At 43.6% G+C, this 13,849-nt stretch overlaps 1 protein-coding gene across 1 annotated transcript in view; it reads left to right on the top strand.

Annotated features, from left to right (window-relative positions):
- pappa2 (pappalysin 2) overlaps positions 1 to 11,254 on the top strand; it is a 641,043-nt gene extending 629,789 nt beyond the window's left edge. Inside the window, exon 22 of the mRNA XM_041207795.1 lies at positions 11,150 to 11,254. Coding sequence (XP_041063729.1) covers positions 11,150 to 11,254 — 105 coding nt within the window. The remainder of the gene's footprint in view (positions 1 to 11,149) is intronic.
- The last annotated feature ends 2,595 nt before the right edge of the window (positions 11,255 to 13,849 follow it).

The raw sequence follows: 13,849 nt of genomic DNA, 5'->3' as shown, positions 1-13,849 counted from the left end.
GCTGGATGAAACGTACCACGGGCTGTTAAAAGAAGCCAGGGAGAAAATAGCAGATGCTCTGACCATCACCTTCCAATCCTCACTGGATGCAGGTGTGGTGCCGGAGGATTGGAGGACTGCTTATACTGTACCTTTGTTTAAAAATGGAGCGAGGGATAGGCTGAAATAATTACAGGCCAGTCAGACTCAGTAATGGGCAAATTATCAGAATCAATTCTGAGGGACAGGATAAACTGTAACTTAGAAAGGCATGGATTAATCAGGGACAGTCAGCATGGATTTGTTAAAGGAAGATCATGTCTGACTAACAAGATTGAATTTTTTGAGGAGATAACAAGGAGGATTGATGAGGGTATTGTAGTTGATGTGGCCCACGTGGATTTTAGCAAGGCTTTTGACAAGGTCCCACATGGCAGACTAGTTAAAGAAGTAAAAGCCCACGCGATCCAGGGGAATGTAGCAAGCTGGATAGAAAGTTGGCTCAGTGGCAGGAAACAAAGTGTAACTGTTGACTGGTGTTTTTGCAGCTGGAAGGCTGTTTCCAGTGGGGTTCTGCAGGGCTCAGGACTAGGTCCCCTGCTTTTTGTGGTATATATTAATGATTTGGACTTAAATGTAGGGGCATGATCAAGAAGTTTGCAGACAACACAAAAATTGGCTGCATGATCGATAGTGAGGAGGGAAGCTGTAGACTGCAGGAAGATATCAATGGATTGGTCAGGTCGGCAAAAAAGTGGCAAATGGAATTCTACCTGGAGAAGTGTGAGGTGATGCATTTGGGGGGCTGGGGGTCAAACAAGACAAAGGATTATACAATTAGTGGGAGGATACAGAGAGGTGTAGAGGAAGTGAGGGACGTTGTAGTGAACATGCACAAATCCCTGAAGGCAGCAGGACAGGTCGATAAGGTGGTTAAGAAGATATTTGGAATCCTTTTATTAGCTGAGGCATGGAATATAAGATCAGGGAGGTTATGCTGGAACTATATAAAACACTGGTGAGGCTGCAACTTGAATACTCTGTGCAGTTCTAGTCACCTAATTAGAAAAAAGATGTAATTGCCTTGGAGAAGGTACAGAAGAGGTTTACAAGGATGTTGGAAAATTGCAGTTATGAGGAAAGGTTGGGTAGGCTGGGGTTGTTCTCCTTGAGACAAAGGAGGCTGAGTGGAGATTTAATTGAGGTATACAAAGTTGTGAGGTGCCTGGAAAGAGTGCATGGGAAGGACCTATTTCCTTTAGCAGAGAGGTTGGTGATGAGGAGCCATAGATTTAAAGTGATTGGCAGAAGGATTATAGGGGAGATTAGGAAAGATCTTTTCACCCAGAGGGTGTTAGGGGTCAGGAGTCCACTGCCTGAAAGGGTAGTAGAGGCAGAAACCCTCAACTCATTTAAATGGTGTATGGATGTGCACCTGAAGTCCAGTAACCTGCAGGGCTATGGACCAAATGCTGGAAAATGGGATTATGCTGGGCGGTTCGTTTCTTGCTGGTGCCATCACGATGGGCAGAGTGGCCTCCTTCTGTGCCATAAATTTTTCTAAATTTTCTATATTTTCTAAATATCTTAAAAGAAGGAATGTGCAGGGATGTGGGGAGAGGGTGGAGGAATGACAGTACATGAATTGCTTTTTGGGAGATCCACCACAGACACGATGGGCTGAATGGCCGTCTTCTGTGCTGTAATGATTCTGTGATTGCAGTTGGTGCATTCTCGAACTGAGTCTGCAAACTTCAGCACGGCCAGCACTGGAGGGCACTGTGGGTTTAATCATCATCGCAACTATGCCAGGCTGTTCCATAAGAGGGCTCAAGTCTAAGTGTAGAAAGGGGATGGACGTAGAGACAGCTTATGCTGAAAGTACTGAATAGGGGCACAGATAGCTAACTGAATCAGAGAATTGCATAAATACCTGGAGGAAAATTTACTAGACGAGTGTGATGGATAGTGGGAGATTTATCTCCTAGACACTAGATGGGCTGCGATCATCTTTTACAGTCTTATACATTCTTATGTATGGGAAATAAAACATTTGCTTTTATGTCGTCAAACTGTCTCTCTGGCAATGAAATAATATGGGTTGTGGGCATCTCTTTATAGTGAAGCATTTCATCGGGGCTGTTCTGGTGTGCTAGCTTTACATAGTCACGCTATGAAATTTATTTCTCAAAAGGTTCAAATTACACCATTGAGACTGATTATCCTGAAAAAATACTCACATGGCCTGATAAGATAGTTAAATTGTTCCAAATTTTCCAAGAAAGATGTGGTTTATAATGTGAAGGCGCCAGCTCTCTTCTAAACTTTATGCTCTTTTTAAAGAAGTCTCCACATTGTGAAGGTACTTGGACACAAGTGCAGGTTGCGTGCTGTTATGATTTTGTGAGATACTTATGGAAGGTTCTTTGCAAATATTCTACAGCTGCTCTGGCCAACAGTTCTGCTTCATATCATAATTTTGGAAAAAATTAAAACCTCTGATCTCTGGTTGGTCGTATCCTTGAGGTACCCCCCGACCCCAAGATGTGCTACTGGACCCTTCGGAAGTCCCAAAGCATTGACTCTGTGGATATTGCCCTGGAAGTTTGGACTTCTAATGGGCAAGTCTTCTGCATCTGGAACTCTCCGAAAAGCCTCCAACTTTGAGTTAGAGTTGGAGACTTCAGATGGTTCTGACTTACTTACCGAAATAGTTACCCACGAAAAGTAAGGAAAAGCTTGTTCTAACTCCTGGGTAACAATATAACTGACCCATCCAATCACTCACACTGACTACCCCCTCGACCCTCCAACCCCCTGACACCCTGACTGACCCTCTGACACTTCCTGACCCAACCTGACAACCCCTCCCGACTACCCACCCGAACCCCTGATCCGACCTGACTACACCCCCGACCTCGAGAATCCCCTCCTGACACAGCCCCCAACCTTCCAACTCACCCCGACCTTCCACGACTTCCCCCCACCCCGACCCTCTGACACCCCAACCACAACCCCACCATCCCCGATCAACCCTCATGCTCTAACTTTAGGACAATCTTTAGGTTTGAGTTCAATGACTCTCTTGAGGCATGAATTTTGCAGGACTCTGACATCTATGTAACTCCACTGAGGTTCAATGCTGCACGAATATGTTTAGGATTGATGTCCACATGATTTTCATTGGGACCAACACCTTCAGAACTCTTCAGATCTAGAAATCAGAGTCATCTCCAGGCATTGCTTCTCTAGAATTCTCCTGCAGAAACTGCATCTCATTGGACTTCCACTATACTAAGCATGCTTGAATTGTTCAGCTATATTCCAGAATTCCCAGAAGAGAATCCTGCAGAATCGCCTTCCAAAAAACTATCCCTTCCAGACCTCCGACTCCCCCTCTCACCCAACCTCACCACCCTGCCCACCCTACATACCCTGCCACACCCCACTTACCTCACTCAAGCTCATTCACCAACAGAGTGAAAAGCTATGTAAATGTCCCGAAGCTTTTCACTGTGTTAGTGGATGAAGACATACTACAATATGGCAGCTAGTGCAGTAAAAAGGGGCAGTGGCCTGGGCTTCCCTGACAATCCCGTCCAATGAAGAAGGACTCCCGGAACAGGTGTGCTTTGCATTTCTGAAGAGGCCCAGTTCAGATGTCCAGTCCAGAAACATGAAACTTTCGGTGCATAGTAGGAAAATAGGAGCAGAGCGGCAACCGGTGGTGATTGCCATTCCTCGGACGTTTCAGCCCTATGTTACCTTGTTGTGCTCTATATACCCAGGGGTATCTATTGTCTTTGGGCTGGATGGCATATTCAACACCACCAAATGCTTGTGTTATTTCAGTTTCTGTTGAGGGCAAGTGCCATCTCTTTCCAGGCCTTTGACTGAGGTATCACAAACAGTGAGGATGTCACATCAACTGGGTGAAGGCACCTTACCTACATGCCACCAATGGGCTTGACCACAGACAGGCTTTGAGATTATGCAGATACATTGGCCTCTGCATTGAGTGACTCCTCAGTCAAGTCAGTCTTCATCTCAGCTCCTCTTGGCTTTTTCTACTTTCACTGTCTCTCAGTCTTCCCCAAACTGCTCCCTCTGTATAAACTTCTCCATCAACGCACTTTTTAACCTATCTCCCCTTATGCCATTTCAGGATTCACATCCTCTTCTCTTGACCTCATTCTCCTAGATTACTGACCATCCAACATTGCTGCCCTATCAGTCTACTCCCGATCATCAGTAAAGTAATGGAAGGGGTCATCATCAGTGCTATCAAGCAGCACTTGCTTAGCAATAACCTGCTGACTGATGCCCAGTTTGGGTTCCACCAGAGCCACTCAGCTCCTGACCTCGTTACAGCCTTGGCTCAAACATGGACAAAAGAGCTGAACTCCCGAGGTGAGGTGAGAGTGACTGCCCTGGACATCAAGGCAGCATTTGACTGAGTGTGGCATCAAGGAGCCCTAGCAAAACTGGAGTCAATGGGAATCAGGGGAAAACTCTTCACTGGTTGGAGTCATAGCTAGTACAAAGGAAGATGGTTATGGTTGTTGGAGGTCAGTCATCTCAGCTCCAGGACGTCACTGCAGGATTTCCTCAGGGTAGTGTCCTAGGCCCAACCATCTTCAGTTGCTTCATCAATGACCTTCTTTCCACCATAAGGTCAGAAGTGGAGATGTTCACTGTTGATTGCCCATTCGCGGCTCCTCAGATACTGAAGCAGTCCATATCCAAATGCAGCAAGACCTGGACAATATCCAGGCTTGGGGTGACAAGTGGCAAGTAACATTCATGTCACACAAGTGTCAGGCAATGACCATCTCCAACAAGAGAGAATCCAACCATCGCCCCTTGATGTTCAATGGGTTACCATTACAAAATCCCCCACTATCAACAGCCGGGGTGGTTACAATTGATCAGAAACTGAACTGAACTACCCATTTAAATGGCTACCAGATCAGGTCAGAGGCTATGAATCGTGCAACGAGTAACTCGCCTCCTGACTCCCCAAAGCCTGTCCACCATCTACAAGGCACAAGTCAGGAGTGTGATGGAATACTCCCCACGTGCAGCTTCTACAACACTGAGGAAGCTGGACACTGTCCAGGACAAAGCAGCCCTCTTGATTGGCACCAAATCCACAAACATTCACTCCCTCCACCACTGACGCATAGTAGCAGCAGTGTCTACCATCTACAAGATGCACTGCAGGAATTCACCAAGGCTCCTTAGACAGCACCTTCCAAACCCATGACTACTACCACCTGGAAGGACAAGGACGGCAGATAGATGGGAACACCACCACCTGGAAGTTCCCCTCCAAGCCACTCACCATCCTTACTTGGAAATGTATCACCATTCCTTCACTATCATTGGGTCAAAATCCTGGAATTTCCTTCCTAACAGCACTGTGGGTCTACCTACAGCACATGGACTGCAGCGGTTCAAGAAGGCAGCTCACCATCACCTTCTCAAGGGCAACTAGGGATGGGCAATAAATGCTGGCCCAGCCACTGAAGTCCACATCCCATGAATGAATATGAAACAAACCTTCCTGATCCCCATGCTATTTGGCATTGTAAAGTGTCCCCTTGTCTCTGGCACTGACTTCTCCATTTCAAAGCTGCTGTCATCACTGCCCTCAAAAACTCATCTTTGTCATTGCAAACTACTGCCTCATCTTCAACCTCCCTTTCCTCCTCAGGAGTCTTTGACTGTCTCCCCACTCCATGCCCATCTCCCCTGTCAGGTTTTTATCCTTCCCACATTATTCTGTGTGGCAGTGTCATTAACCCTCTGCACTCTCTTCCATTGTTCAGCTCAGTGTCATTTGTCTTGCTTGGTTACAATGCGCTGTTCACAGGTAGAATATCATCGGCAATGGCTTCACTTTCATCCCACCATTACCTGTAGCACCCCCTTGGCTCCCTCCTTTATCTCATCTGCAGCCATTGTGTAGGGTGGGGGTGGGTGGGGTCAGGCTTATTTCGTCTTAGTTGACGCTCAGTGTCCTCCGGCTAAACACAGAGAAGTGTCCCTTTACTAACCTTACACCTTCACCAAGAATCCCATCAATCATGGCCTTGGACTGAACTGGAATGTTTGTAACTTCAGCATCGATATCCTATCCATCACAGAGCCTATTGCCCATGTTCACTTATCTGCTTCTATACCTCATCCATGTCTTCCTCGCCTCCAGACTTTTTACAATTCTTTTCTGGTAGATCATCCAAAACCTGAATCTTACTTTTCGTTATCTATCACCCCAGTGCTTGCTGACCTGCATTGGCTGCCAGTCATAATGACTCAGACTTAAAATTCCTATCCATGTGTTTAAATCTCCTTTTTTACTCACTCCTTCCTGTCCTTTTAATCTCCCTTAGTCTTTTAAGTTCCCTAGAACGCTCTGTTCCCCTCTACCTTCATGGATGTGCCCTCAGCCACCTACAGGCTCTGCCCTCTAGCATTCACCCCGAACCCTTCCTTATGACCATCCTTAAGGCAGAATCCTTTGACCAAGTTTCCGCTCATCCCACATAACTGACTTGGCAGCCTATTGGTGGTCAGTACAGGGATCGAACCCACGACCTTGGCGTTATCTTGGAGCTGTTGAAGGGTCATGAGGACTCGAAACGTCAACTCTTTTCTTCTCTGCCAATGCTGCCAGACCTGCTGAGTTTTTCCAGGTAATTCTGTTTTTGTTTTGGCAGCCTATTGCTTGACTGCACTCCACAAAGTGTTTTGTGATGTTTTTCTCCACATTAAAGGTGCTTAAGAATTCTAAGCTGATCATGCTGTTTAGTCAGCTAGAGATAGGTAGATGGGTTTGGCAGATTGTAATTCTGTAATATAGCTGGGCACATTAAGAGACAATGACGAGATGTCTGGTCAATCTGCAGACTACTGTTGTGGAAAACCTCAAGGCCTCTTGCATGCAATTCAGAATGTTTCGCTGCAGAACTCCTGCAGCGCAGGGGGTTTATAGCACCAGATCCAGTTGTGCTGCAGCTAAGCTTTAGAAGTCCTTAAATATGAACACAAGAAAATCATAGACAGGAAAGGGTTTACTGGTCCATCCAACGTAGCCCACATGTACTGTTGTGATGGCATATACACTACGATTAGAAACATGCCCCAAAACACTCTTCAACAAGTTGGAACAATCTAACCCCTTGGGAGAGGAGGAAAGTCAGATTAATCCCAGACTAATTGTGATCGAGAAATGGTCTCTGCCCCATGTTAAGCACTCACACTGGTTCATGCCTGAATGAGGCAGATGGCAGGAAAAAATTGGTTCAGTACTAAACTGGAAAACTGAAAATCAGCTATCCATTTCAATAGGAATTGTGAAGGGGGACCAGGAGTCACACAGACTGATTAAATAAAGACAGAATGGGAGTGGATATTTGGGCAGTCCATGCCTGGCTAATCTTACAAGGTATCTACATCCGATACAAGGTGATCTCCTATGCAACCAGAAACACGTCCGGCCCTTGTTTGAAGGAATACAGTAAAACAGCATTCACTGCATGAACAGTAAAGGTCCGAACAGGACCACTAGTCTCTAGGAAGAGAAGAACTCCCCTAATATCCACTCCCATTCTGTCCTTATTTAATCAGCCTGTGTGGCTCCTGGTCCTCCTTCATAAATCCTATTGAAATGGTTAGCTGATTTTCAGTTTTGCAATTTAGTACCGAACCAAATTTTTCCTGCCATCTGCCCCATTCATCCTGAATTTTAATTGAGTAGGCAGGTAGAAAAGTTTTTTTTAAATCTCTTGGCCATTGGCTACTCTAATCCATGATTGAGCATGCCTTGAAATGGGCGTCCAGAGTGCCTGACTGAAACAAGCTGGACACCAACACTTCTAAGAGACAGTTCTCAGGCACCATTGAGTGGAATGTGTGTTGTGCATGTTCCATGCAGTGGCAACAGACCAGGGAGGTGGAGGAGCAAGTATTTGGGTACTTTTCTGGGATTAGTAGATCTTGTTAAAAGAACCTGACCTAAATATGCATATACTGGTGTTCTTCTGTATTATATTGTGCACTACATCTACTCTACTGTCAACTCAATGGCAAATTTTCTGAAAAACACTGTATTGATGGATTTGCACTATAAATTGAATTGTATTGACACTTTTGGAAAAATAACACACTGGTCATCCGATTGATTTACTGGGATCAATATAGTTTTGGCGGTTAAGTTATTTGGCTGCTCCAAATACGTGGCAAAAATCTCAGTGCGACTGATCCAGTCCCACAAAAACCTCCCCCTTTGTTGCTGGCTACTCATTTGGTCAACGACCTGTCCACTCTCTCCTACCCCACTTTCCCACTTAAAGGTTAAGCCCAGCAGTGCAGTGCAGTTGCCAGATTTTCTGCCCTATCCTCACTTGGCCAGTTACCTGAACAAATTCAACTGAAGTCCAACCATAAAAATGATTCTGGTCTCTGGTTCATATCATTGAATGGGATGGTACAACTGCCCCACCCACAGAATAGCAGTAATGACAATTAGTGAGAGGTACATTAGAAATGCAAGCTGGACCACAGTGATCCTGTCTATTACGGCAGTGTTTCTTTTTTACAGAGACCTCTTAGAATATTTCATTGGGCAGTGAATAATGAACAGGCAGGAGGAAAGGAAATGAAGAACCCCTACTAACAGTGAGAATAGGACAAGGGGACAGGCTGGAGATTTTACACAAAGAGGGATCAATAGAGGAAGAACCATAGTGTCAATAACCTTGGAATCTTATAATTTAGGAAGTTGACCGTATTGCTAGGTGGATAAACTAACATGGGCTGAATGGCCTTCATTTATCACAGTGATTTTATGAACTGTAGCAGACAGGCTAAGGGGCCATGGTGCAAATGTTGAATTTCACCTTCCGGATAACTTTTCTTTAAGTTGAGGCTGCCATGAGGAGCATCAAATAAACTTCGTCTTCAGATGATTAGGTTATGGATAATTTTATGGATTATGCTTTGGGCAACACCGAGGGAAAGGTAGGGACGGAGAAGCATGTTGGTTCCCAGGTGAAATACATTAAATGTCAAGTAACAATAGGCCAAAGTTTTGCAGCTTGTGGTGGATTGGTTTTGCTGGCATTTATTTGGAAGGGGTTTGGCTCATCAAGGTCTGAACATTTTGAGAAAGCCTTCATGTACTGGCTTTACTCCTTTGTAGGCTAAATGTATTTGAACATTCAGGAGAGTAAGCTGTGGAGTTCCAGCTGATATTTTCCATCACCATCACCAGACATGTTTTGCAATTGAATTGAGTTCTATGATTCACCAGAGCATTTTTCCTGCTATGGATAAGAACTGTTTTGAGTCCTTTGGCTCTCCACAGGCTTGGTTTCCACTTACCTTGTTGCCTAACCTCTTAGTTGAGGGAATGTGGCTTTCTTGAGAAGTGGATACAGCCTCACTTTAAGACTGAGGTAGTGCCAGGACTAGGTTAGATCACTACATTCAAGAAAAGCTTCCATTTACAAGCCTGTGCTCTCAGTTTATGGAATCATTTATCCTTAGTTTACCAAGATACAAAGAACAACAGCATGGCTGCTTAGTGCAAAGGGTTGATGCATTTATCACACATTGGCAGTAGCCAGGGGGAAGTGGTGGTGTAGTGGTTCTGTCACTCCAGCTAACCAGGGTTATTCTCTGGGGACTGGGGTTCGAATCCTACCACAGCAGATAGTGAAATTTGAATTCAATAAACAAAATTTGGAATTAGAAGTCTGTTGATGACCATGAAACCATACCATTGCTGATTGTCATAAAAACCCACCTGGTTCACTAATGCCCTTTAGGGAAGGAAATCTGTTGCCCACACCTAGTTTGGTCTTCATGTAACTCCAGATCCACAGTAATGTGGTTGACTCTTAAATGCACCTCTGAAATGGCCTAGCAAGCCACTCAGTTCTCAAGGGCAATTAGGGATGGGCAATAAATGCTGAACCAGCCAGTGACACCCACATCCCTTGAACAAATAATAAAAAAAACTACAGCATCATAATGCAAGGGAGATGGTGTTCCTGCCCTGATGGTAATGAGCTAAGAGCACCTTGAGAAGACTGAATGCTCAGCTTGTCTATGAATCAGCAGTCTGATTTCCATACTATTGACCCAGACAGACTCTCTCTGTGTAATGGGGAACATCCAGTCAGATCAGAAATGAAGGCCATAGTCTTCTACTCCAAAGCACAGCATCTTATGGCATGTCTAATTAGTTTGCGTTTTGCACGCTTTAACTCAGTGTTTTGCCATGTAAATTGCTGGAAGTGTGAGCTGAAAACAAGGTGACTGATGCAACCAACACTTAACCTATGAGATTAGAGGATTGAGAAATTAACTGAAGAACGACTGAAGAGGATGAATTAGTATGAAGTCAGATACAGAACGGGAAATAAAGAAGGAAAGACAGATTTGGAATCAGAGGGGGAATAAAAGGACAGAAAGGAAAAGTAAGAAGAAAAAGAAAAAAATTAAAATTTGAAATTTTTTAAAAGTCTTCAACAACAATTCACTACCTGAAGGAATGAGACACCACATTTTTAACTGTTTATAATTTCTGAACCAGAGGGTTTGATTGACAATTACTAATAATTTCAATGCTGATAAAAGGGTACTTGCGTTGCTAATTACTAGACTTAAATTTCTGTGACAAGTTTAAAACTCTAAATTTGGCAACTTCATGAAACCCACAGGTGGTAAAGGACAAAATGTTGTTTTCATAAAGCTAATGGTGGAGTGGCACAAATTGCCCAGTAACTTTGGCGATTAGCAATTAATGGGGTATTTCTGCCTCGCCACAAGTTGCTTGTTGATCGGCATATTTATAACGCTATGCACCATTCACACTTTTTTTCAGCCAATTCCAGCCCTACGTTTGTGTGGGTACTGTGCGTGGAATCTGTTTCACAATATAAATTAACAATCCACTGATGGAACCCAATTTCCATTTAAAGTAGGTTTGTAGAAAAATAAACTCTTGACTGGCTTTCCTGCCTTTTGTTTGTCAGCTTTCTGCTGAAATTCAAAAGGTGATCCTCATAGCTTACCTATGGCGGGTCTGTAGTTCCTCTTGTTCTTTTTATTTAATCCTGACTGCATTAAGTTCATGCTCTTTCCCCCTGCTTCCTCACAGGTGATCCCTTTTGCTGCTGACTGTGACGAACAAGACGAATGTACATGTCGGGACCCCAACGCTGAGGAGAACCTTCCGAGGAAAAGAGAGCTCGGATTTCACTAACACAGAAGAGAAATAGACACCGTGTAATCCAGCCAGCAGCATTCTGGCCTCAGACCAGCAGTAATCCCACAATCACACATTATTTTGTTATATTCAAGAAAAACAGGGGAACGAGAGGCAATGGTTTATTTTTGTCTATGAACTTATGAAGACCAGTGTCAGGGATACAGTCTGTGGTCTTACCAATGTACATGAATGATATTAATTCAGCAGTTTCACCCAGAGATCTAGAGGGTAGGCAGCACAGGGATCAGACTGTGCAGTACACAGTGGCTGACACGGCATAAGCTTTGTATATGATCCATGCTGCTCCAATATCTCCGTCAATTATACTAATACTACTAGTCATTGTTCTTCTAACTTTATATCTCTTTTTCCTCTTCCACTGCAACTCACTACTTCCAAGAACCTTGAAACTGTGGGAATCTATACCTCCATCCGTCTCCCTTTCCACTTTCAAGCCTGACTTCATCCAACCATTGCTATTGATTTATCTCGTCTCTCCTCCTGATTTCAATCTTGCAGACATCCCTGCCATGAGCTTTCATCAAGGTTATGTGACCTGAGACTGTTTGATAATGCCACAAGCTGTGAAAGAATCTTCCAGTTTATCAGCATCATTACCATTCTCTTGGTATTATAGAGATAATAGAAAAGACAGGTGGGGAGCCTAGCCAGCCATGTCAAAGTATCTCTGACCACTATCAGCCCAGCCTATTACTCGTTCACATTCATATTTAAAAACAAACAAAAACAGATGGTTATGAATAATATTCTGACAAAGGGGATTGAGTAATTTATGATTCTATAATGTTCACACTTTGAAAGTATCTGTGATGTCAATAAAGGGATTCAACATCCTGCCAAAATTGTTGCCTCGTTCATATGTGTGCTCTGCATAGACCATATGAACATAGTCCAGTTCAGTAGCAAGGTGTTGCTCACAAATATAATTAACTCAGTGGTGTGGCCATTTTATGAGCATTAGTATTCTTACTACCCCAGCTTTAACGACTATAAACACAGAATGAGGGAAAGCTAACTGAGTCATCGGATCAGAAATGGGAGTGGGGTAAGGTAGAATAAATGGAGTGAGGCAACACAGGAGACTGTTTGACCCATTGTGCCTGCACTGGTTCCCTGAAAGAGATGTCCAATGAGTTCTACTCTCCTGCTCTTTCTCCGCAGCCATGTATTTTTCCCTTTCAAGTATGTATTCAACTCCCTTTCAAAAATTATTGAATCTGCTGCCACCACCCTTTCAGGTTGCACATTCTACAACTGACTACATTTACCCCCACTCATTTCACTTCCTATTCTTCTGCCAATCACTCTAAATTGGTGCCATGCAGTCTTCTACCACTAAAAATAGTTTCTCCTTATTTACTCTACCAAAACCATCATGATTTTGAACACCTCTATCAAATCTCCTAATCTCTGCTCTAAGGGGAACAATGCCAGGTTCTCCAATCACTTACCGACCTGACTAAAGTCCCTCATCCCTGCTCACCATTCCATTAAATCTCTTCTGCATCCTCTCTAAGGCCTTGACATCCTTTCTAAAGTGTGGCATCCAGAATTGTATACTATACTCTAGCTGAGGCCTAATCAGTGTTTTATAAAGGTTTAGCATAATTCACTTGCTTTTGTACTCTATTGCTCTATTAATAAAGCCAAGGATTGCCCACAATGTTCAATAGCCTTTAACTCACTCTGCCATCTTCACAGGTTTGTGTATATACACTTCCAAGTCTCTCTATTCCCACACCCCCTTTAAATTTGTACTGTTTAGTTCAAATTACCTTTTTCTTTTTTTTACATTTTATTGGGAATAATGAAAAGGTCTATAAGATTAAGTGTGGATGTGGAATTAATCAGATAGTGAAAGAACAAGACTCCCAATTGGACGGCACAATGAGTTAGCACAATATCCTTCACCTATGGGACTTGGTTCCAGTTCAGCCTTCAACATAAATGTTTGATTGCTTAAAGTTACAAGAGGCCTGTTTTGAGTGTTAACTGTGGCTCAGTTGGCAGCACTCTGACCTCTGAGTTAGAAAGTTGTGGCTTCAAGTCCTGCTCCATTACTAGAGCACAAAAATTAAGGCTGAAACTCCAGTGCGGCACTGCCAAAGGTGCTGCCTTTCACAGACAGCACTAAATTGAGGCCCTGTCTGTCCTCACAGTGGACAAGAAAGATCCCATGGTACAATTTTGAAGAAGAGCAGGTGTCCTGGCCAATGTTTATCCTTCAATTAACATTACAAAAACAGATTATGTCATTGTTATAACATTGCTATTATTGGCAGCTTGCTGTGTGGAAATCAACTGCTGTGTTTGCTACATTACTACAGTGACTACACGTCACAAAATTACTCATTCGCTATAAAGCACTTTTAGGATGTCCTGTGATTGTGAAAAGTGTTATATAAATATAAGTCTTGCTTTTCTTTTCTTTTTTATTTCATTGGCCACTTTTAACCTCACCATATCAGCACGGTTATAACTCTGGCTAGTGGGGGACACAGAGGTATCACAGATCAGTGTGATGTAGTGTTTGGACAGAGTGGAAGAAACTTTATCCTCCACCTCAGC

This window comes from Carcharodon carcharias, chromosome 16, assembly GCF_017639515.1.
Source record: "Carcharodon carcharias isolate sCarCar2 chromosome 16, sCarCar2.pri, whole genome shotgun sequence".
Lineage (NCBI taxonomy): Eukaryota > Metazoa > Chordata > Chondrichthyes > Lamniformes > Lamnidae > Carcharodon > Carcharodon carcharias.
The sequence above is the reverse complement of the archived record's forward strand: the minus strand, read 5'-3'. Positions and strand labels throughout refer to the sequence as shown.